Source organism: Microtus ochrogaster (genome assembly GCF_000317375.1).
Source record: "Microtus ochrogaster isolate Prairie Vole_2 chromosome 14 unlocalized genomic scaffold, MicOch1.0 chr14_random_1, whole genome shotgun sequence".
Classification (NCBI taxonomy): Eukaryota; Metazoa; Chordata; class Mammalia; order Rodentia; family Cricetidae; genus Microtus; species Microtus ochrogaster.
The window spans coordinates 7,090,433-7,098,669 of NW_004949096.1; the positions used below are offsets into that span (position 1 = coordinate 7,090,433).

Below are 8,237 nucleotides of genomic sequence, written 5' to 3' on the forward strand. Positions count from 1 at the left end.
GGATTAAAGGCGTGCGCCACCACCACCCGGCTTCTCTGTGGCTTTGGAACCTGTCCTGGAACTAGCTCTTTAGACCTGGCTGGCCTCGAACTCACAGACATCTGCCTGCCTCTGTGCTACCACTGCCCTGCTCAGGGTTTGATTATAAGCATCCAGAGGATGCTCACAACTGTCTATAACTCCAGATTAGGGGATCTGCCATCCTTGTCTGGCCTTTGTGTGGACTATAGACAATACATGCAGACAAAAACACCCATATACGGATAAACAATTTAAATTGCTCTTTCATTCTCCTGCAATTGCATAATTTCTTTACTACAGCAATAGAGGTATATTTGTTGCAATAGACAAGCCTAATACGTTATCACCTAAATATATGTGGCTCCCCTTGGCTCCTTGTACCTCCTGTAGATTGAGATAAGTATATAACAGGTTTCCACCATTACAGTTTCACTGACTTATAGAAGTTCCTTCTGCTTGATTTCCTTTTTAACTCTAGAACCTGAGCCAACAGAAGAATACACGGAGCAAAGTGAGGTTGAATCAACAGAGGTATAATTTTTTAAATTTAATACTGCTTTTATCCTTCTGTCTTTAAAATAGATATCCTAAACATTGATTTTTCTTTTCAGTATGTCAATAGACAATTCATGGCAGAAACACAGTTCACCAGTGGTGAGAAGGAGCAAGTAGATGAGTGGGCAGTTGAGACAGTTGAGGTAAGGATTTTTGTATTATAAGGTTAATGTCATTTGATGTTAGCAATTTTTACCTATCTTGAGAATAAATTAATTAGGTTTCTAGTTTTTTTTTGTATTATTGCCACATTTAATCTGTCAAAGTACACGGTTTTGCTTTATCTTGTTTTTAACATTTATTTTTAATATAGAGGAATGTTTTGCAAGAATGTATGTTTGTATACCATGTGTGCCCAATGCCATTCAAAAGCCAGAAGAAGTGGGCACCAGATAACCTTGAACTAGGGTTACAGATGGTTGTCAACCACCGTGTGGGTTCTGGAAATCGAATCTTGTCCACTGGAAGAGAGTCAGTATGCTTAAGTGCCAAACTGTATCTCTAGCCTCCTTATTTGTTTTTTTGATACCATGTGCAAAATTTGGGCTCCCACCTCACAAAAAATGTGTGTTGCTGTCGTCTTTGACTTTACTTAAAAGCTGTTTTGTTACTAGACTTTATAGATTTCTGTTGTTTGTTGAGGTAGTCTCTGATGTAAGTCCCTTAAATGTTTTCATTGGTCCCCTTCATACTCCTCTATAGTTTAAAATTGAAATAAAATGGATTGAAAGGTAGTGAACTAAAATACTACATGCTAATTATTAAATCAAGAAAACTGGAAGCACTATATTAATCCAAAATGTTTATGCGTTGTGTTCTTTTTGAGGAACCTCTTTTTGGGGGATGGAGGATAAAAGAGGTTCTCTGAAAGATTGCTCTCTGCAAACTTAATAATACTATTTAAGTGTTGGTTTGGGCCATGAGGTGCATGTTGGTGGTAGAGAACAGTTTGCAGTTGCTTCCTTCTGCCCTGTGTGTTCTAGGGAATTGAACTCCTGTCCTTAGGTTTGACTGGAAATGCTTTTATCCAGCCATCTGTCTGCTCCCACCTTTTATTGGGTAAAGCTTGTTTTCCTCATGACAGTCTAGATGGTGTATTTAGTGTTTTGGAAACAGCTGTGAAGATGCTGGAGTCTCTTCCTCTCCTATTTCAGGTGGTAAACTCACTCCAGCAGCAGCCTCAGGCTGCATCTCCGTCAGTACCAGAAGCCCACTCTTTGGCTCCAGTGGCTCAGTCAGATCCCCTTGTGAGACGGCAGCGAGTTCAAGATCTAATGGCCCAAATGCAGGGGCCCTATAATTTCATACAGGTAAGTGTATTTTAGTAAAGCACTGTTAACAGTAACTTTAAATGTATATTGTTTGACGTAATTCAATTATATTCTGACTTGTAGGATTCAATGTTGGATTTTGAAAATCAGACGCTTGATCCTGCCATAGTTTCAGCACAACCTATGAACCCTACCCAAAACATGGAAATGCCTCAGCTTGTTTGCCCTCCGGGTTAGTAATGATGACTTAAAAATAGTTCAATTTTAGAGAACATATGCCTCTCTGTGTGCACATGTATGCAAGTGTTTGCACGTGTGGTGAACAACTTTCAGGAGTCCCAGCTGTTGGTTCTTCAGGAACAAATTCAGGTCATCAGGCTTGGCGGGACAAGCTGCCTTTTTTTAAAAAAAAAAAAAACAAACATGAACCATCTTACCAGCCTCCAAAGTCTGTCTTTTAACTATCCCTAGGCCTTCAATGATTTTTTTTTTTTAAAAGAGAGGAAATAAATTTGAGACCTAGTACTGATTTCAGAGTTCTTGAGGGAAAATTTCTGATGATACAGCCTTGGAGGGGATTCATGAGCATGAAAGGAAGAGAAGAAGAATGAGACATTCAGTATGCATCATTGATTGAAGTAACACCCCATAGAGTCTGCATTGTATTGAGTAACTTATATATATGTGTATTTTTGAGCTAGGGTCTCATATAGCTGCAACTTTCCTAGAACCCACTATGTAGACCAGGTTGGCGTTATTTTCACTGGGAACTGCCTGTCTCTACTCCCCAAGTACTCCAGTCATAGGTGTGTGCCACCACACCTGGACCACACCTGGCATATTCTTTAGTGTTAGAAGGTTGCTTAGTGACAAATAGTTAACTTTTGAAATATAATTAGGATTTCTGTACATGAAAGGGAGCTTATGTCATATCTGAATCAAGAAGTAGAAGAGTTAATGCCAACATGAAGAGCAGCTGTTTTTATTATTATTACTAGGTTTATTTTACATGTTTTGTATGCATGTATTTTTTTTCCACATTCATCCCTTGGGACTAGAGTAATTGTGAACCATCAAGTGGGTGCTGTGATTGAACTTGGGTACCCTGCAGCAACAACAGCTCTACAGCCCAACCCTGGTTTTTTTTTTTTTTTATGTCCATTTTTCTGAGTTCCACCAGAGTAAGGAGTTCAGAAATTCTCATTGGTATTGTGTCAAAGTTAAGGCATGTAGTATTTACATACCTGTAAAATTATCATACACTCAGCTAATGCTAACTAAGCCCATTAGACTCTCCACTGATGTTTGGTGGTGCATTCTAAAAACCTATGCAATGGCCTGTACTTTTGATGATCTGTTTAGCTATGGTTGGGAAAGAAGCAGGAGGAAGTGGAGACTATCTAATAAAGGTGAATACTGTATGTGTGCTTTATTAAAAAGCCCATGTGGAGCCGGGCGTTGGTGGTACATGCCTTTAATCCCAGCTCTAGGGAGACAGAGGCAGGTGGATCTCTGTGAGTTTGAGGCCAGCCTGGTCTACAAGAGCTAGTTCCAGGACAGGAACCAAAAGCTATGGAGAAACCCTGTCTCAAAAATCCCCCCCCCCCAAAAGCCCATGTGGTTTGTTTTTGTTTTTGGTTTTTTTTGTTTGTTTGTTTGTTTGTTTTTGAGACAGTGTCTTATGTAACCCTGGCTTAAGCTCACTGTCTACACCAACCTGGCCTCAAACTTAGATACATTTGCTTCTGCCTCCCAAGTCCTGGGACTAAAGATTTGTTTCATTGTGCCTGGCTGTATTATGTTTTTTTTTTTAAATCTCCTATAGAAACATAAAGTTGATCTTAAGATATTAACTTTGCTAAAAATGTGTCCAAAAGTCTTATATTGTTTGGTTTTATTAATATTTGTGTGTATGTGTGTGCTCACGCGCACAATGCTATTGAGCATATTGAGGTCAGAGGAGAACTTGGAGACAGACTGTTTTCATTCTACCATGAGAGTTCTAAAGATAAAAAGAACTCAGGTTGTAATGGATGACAACAGTGTTTCTTTTCTATTTGTTTGTTTATGTTTTTTGAGACAGGGTTTCTCTGTAGCTTTGGAGCTGGTTCTGGAGCTGTCTTTGTAGACAAAGCTGGTCTTTTTTTTTTTTTTTTTGGTTTTTTTCGAGACAGGGTTTCTCTGTAGCTTTGGAGCCTGTCCTGGAACTCCCTTTGTAGACCAGGCTGGCCTCGAACTCACAGAGATCCGCCTGCCTCTGCCTCCCGAGTGCTGGGATTACAGGCGTGCGCCACCACCGCCCGGCCGACAAAGCTGGTCTTGAACTTACAGAGGTCCACCAGCCTCCTCCTGAGTGCTAGGGTTAAAGTCATGTGCCACTACTACCTAAGTGTTTCTTAATCCATTGAACCTTCTTGTCGGCCCTTGTCAAAGTCTTGAATATAAGTAATACTACTTTCTTGTGCTAGTTTAAAAATTAACATTGTTTTTGTGTGTGTATGTATGCCAGTGTATTTGGGTGCCTGCAGAGGTCAGAGAGGGTGTTGGATCCTCTGCAATTGGAGTTACAGGTGGTTATGAGGAACCTGTTGTGGATGCTGAAAGCTGAACTCCAGTTCTTTGGAAGGGCAGCAGTGCTTTACCCTGCTGAGCCATCTCTCCAGGACCAGACAGGCCCCCTGGCTTTGAGAATTAGGAATGGTAACGCTACTTTCAGAGGTGGACTTTATCAAAAGTACAGGCACTGGTTATTTACTATCTGTTACAGTCTACCTTCTACTGATACTTTTCTTACTGGCATCTTTACCCAAAGCACAAAATAGATACAACTACAAGACTATAATCTGTAATCTCTGCCTAGTGCTAATTTGAAAGCTGAAATCTTAGTTGTACTTTGCAATTTATTTTGAAAATTCATTAATCATTTGGTTATAGAAATTTACCCTTAGCACTATATATAATGTAAATTTTTAAAAATTGGATTTTCTCTTAAGAAATTTATTTTATGTAACAATGCTCTTAAACTTGCAGTTCATTCTGAATCTAGACTTGCCCAACCGAATCAAGTTCCTGTCCAAGCAGAAGCCACACAGGTAAGAATGGATGGGTAGTTTCATTTATGTTCTTAGTCTGGGATGCACTTGATCACTTTTCAAGTTTCTGTTAAAATTGATTGACTATAGGTAGTTATTAGAATTTATTTCCATGCTTATTTTTGTTTTGGTGAGTTTAAAATTTTTTCATACTTCACACATTAGGACCTTGTCTTAAAAGTTATTTTACATTGATAATTGCATATGTAATAGCATTTTTTTATTTTTTTAAAGATTTTATTTATTATGTATACAACATTCTGCCGCCTGCAGGCCAGAAGAAGGCACCAGATCTCATTACAGATGGCTGTGAGCCACCCTGTGGTTGCTGGGAATTGAACTCAGGTCCTCTGGAAGAAGTCAGTGCTCTTAACCACTGAGCCATCTCTCCAGCCCTGTAATAACATATTAAAGGGAAATAAATGTCTTTAAAACAGTTGCGAGGTTGTGGTGGCACACACCTTTAATTCCAGCACTCCGGATGAAGAGTCAGGTAGATCTCTGAGCTTGAGGCTCTCCTGTTCTACAGAGTGAGTCTAAGACAGCCAGGAATATGCAGAGAAAGTGTTTCTGTCTTGAGCAAAACAAAACAAAAATCCAGAACAAACTAAACCACTACCAGTTAACTACGTTAACTAATTTAGACTTTAAGATTTAAATATCAGTATAGTTTGCAATTTTTGCCCGTTTAATTCATTTGAAACAGTCACAATATGTAGCCCTGATTGACCTTGCTATGTAGAACTTGAAGTCAAAGAGATTTCTTTGCTTCTGCCTCCCCCAGTACTGGGATTAAAGGTGTGTTACCTATCTAGCCATATAGTCTATAGTCTCAAAATACAGAAAGAAATTCTCTTTCTCTTAACAGACATAGACATATCTTTCTTTGAATCTGTATTAGAGTTAGTATATATATATATTTTTGGTTTTTCGAGACAGGGTTTCTCTGTGGTTTTGGAGCCTGTCCTGGGACTAGCTCTTGTAGACCAGGCTGGTCTCGAACTCGCAGAGATCCGCCTGCCTCTGCCTCCCGAGTGCTGGGATTAAAGGCGTGCACCACCACCGCCCGGCTTAGTATAATTTTTTTAATGATGAATTTTGTTAGAAGAAAATAAGGTTTGAGATTGTTATTTTTGTATAGGTTCCTTTGGTTTCGTCCACAAGTGAGGGGTATACAGCGTCTCAACCCTTGTACCAACCTTCGCATGCTACAGAGCAGCGGCCACAAAAGGAGCCAATGGATCAGATTCAGGTAAGTTCTGTTATCAAGCTTGACCTGGCATGGTACTTAAACTACAAATGCAGTGATGATTCTTTTGGGTCCTATTTTGTGTTAGTTTACCATTAAAGTAGTTTCTTCACTTTGTGTTTAGGCAGCAATATCTTTAAATACAGACCAGACTACAGCATCACCATCCCTTCCTGCTGCTTCTCAGCCTCAAGTGTTCCAGACTGGGACAAGTAAACCTCTGCATAGCAGTGGAATAAATGTAAATGCGGCTCCATTCCAATCCATGCAAACGGTGAGCAGTTAACACTGTTTATTATGTACTGTGAGTCATGGTAAATAGAGCTGAACCTTGTATCTGTGTTATGTTTACTGACCACTAGACTCTGTTTGTTAGACTTCTCAGGGATGAGTTTTAGCCTTATGAGTCACTCATATGTAAAATTTTTAGCTTTCCTCCAAAGGTTAAAAGATCTAGTTTAAACAAAACCAACAGGCCAGAGAGGTGGATCAGTAGGTAAGGTCCCTGGAACTCAAATGGGAGATAAGAAATCTAACTCGTGAGAGTTGTCCTCTAAGCCTTCATGTGTGCAGTTCACACACATAAATGCATGTACTAACTCTTGAAATCGACACGAGGAGTGCTGTATAATGTTTGTGGACTGAGAACGTAGGTGTGTAACTGTTGCCATCTCTGCTCTTTATTTTATTGGAATGTTTGAAAGTAGAATTTAGATGTTATGCTTCACTGATTGATCAGTAATTTTTAAATTATATAATTACTAGAAAAAGTACTATAATCTGAAATAGGGTTGTATTAGTGTCAGCGGAATTCCTGAAGTATTAATCACAATTATTTTTATTTGATTTGCTACAGGTGTTCAATATGAATGCCCCAGTTCCTCCTGTTAATGAACCAGAAACCTTGAAACAACAGAATCAGTACCAGTCTAGTTACAATCAGAGTTTTCCCAGTCAGCCTCACCAAGTGGAGCAAACAGAGCTTCAACAAGATCAGCTGCAAACAGGTAAGAAGGCTAGGGTGACTTTTTATGGTTTTGTTGTTGTCCGTGCCTGTCTGTTGTCATCCTCCCCCTCCTCCCCCAACACAGGGTTTCTCTCTGACAGCTCAGGCTGTTGTGGAACTCTATTTGTAGGCCAGGCTGACTTGGAAATCACAGATCTGTCTTCCTCTGCCTCCCGGGATTAAAGGTGTACACCACCACCAGCCAACCTAGGATGAGTTCTCAGTTTTCTATTTTTTTGATAAGATGAAAGGGTTAATCTACACATACATTTAAAATCTTGTTTATGCCGGGCGATGGTGGCGCACGCCTTTAATCCCAGCACTCGGGAGGCAGAGGCAGGTGGATCTCTGTCAGTTCGAGACCAGCCTGGTCTACAGAGCTAGTGCCAGGACAGGCTCCAAAGCCACAGAGAAACCGTCTTGAAAAACCAAAAAAAAAAAAAAAAAAAGTAGCACTTTAATTTGTTGACGTGCACATGTTCCGCACACGTGTGTGTGTGTGGCATCTAGAGGACAACTTTGGAGCCAGCTCTCTACTTGCATTTCATTGTCGGCCACAGGCTTGCTTGCAGGGCAGACACTTTATTCACCGAGCTATCCCACCAGCCCTATGATAGGTTTTTATTAACTCTAGTCACTACAGTGATCTCTTCATTCCTTTGTTCTTCTTGGTTTCTGACTTCTTTCAGTTTTGTATGCAAATGTTACCCCATGAGCACTTTCTTTCCTTCATCATTGTCATTTCAAATATAATTGTCCATCATCTTTTAATTGAGTAGTAAAGCTTCTAAGTGGACAAGACTGTGTGCTGGTAATTTAAACCCCTTGTGTATGGGAAATTCCCTGGTATGTTCTAGGCCTGGTATTAATTGGAATAAAATCTAATTAGCAATTTGTTTCTCCATGAAAAAAGTACCCAGGAAAGAATCTTTGTTTCTTTTAAGACAGGGTTTGCCTTTGCCTGGAGTTTGCTGTCGAACAGACTAGCCTGTGATATACAGATAAGCATGTCTCTGAATTCTGGGTTGAAAGGCATGTGCCAC

The 8,237-nt window shown here is 39.9% G+C and overlaps 1 protein-coding gene across 3 annotated transcripts in view; it reads left to right on the forward strand.

Moving 5' to 3' along the window:
* Positions 1-8,237, forward strand: part of Caprin1 (cell cycle associated protein 1) — a 36,230-nt gene that overhangs the window by 19,396 nt on the left and 8,597 nt on the right. For 2 of the 3 annotated variants that reach the window (XM_013352644.1, XM_026787652.1), the window contains exons 7-14: positions 500-552; positions 633-719; positions 1,731-1,886; positions 1,971-2,079; positions 4,872-4,939; positions 6,081-6,191; positions 6,313-6,462; positions 7,045-7,195. In XM_013352644.1, coding sequence (XP_013208098.1) covers positions 500-552; positions 633-719; positions 1,731-1,886; positions 1,971-2,079; positions 4,872-4,939; positions 6,081-6,191; positions 6,313-6,462; positions 7,045-7,195 — 885 coding nt within the window. The remainder of the gene's footprint in view (positions 1-499; positions 553-632; positions 720-1,730; positions 1,887-1,970; positions 2,080-4,871; positions 4,940-6,080; positions 6,192-6,312; positions 6,463-7,044; positions 7,196-8,237) is intronic. The other variant, XM_005364074.3, reaches the window with a different exon arrangement.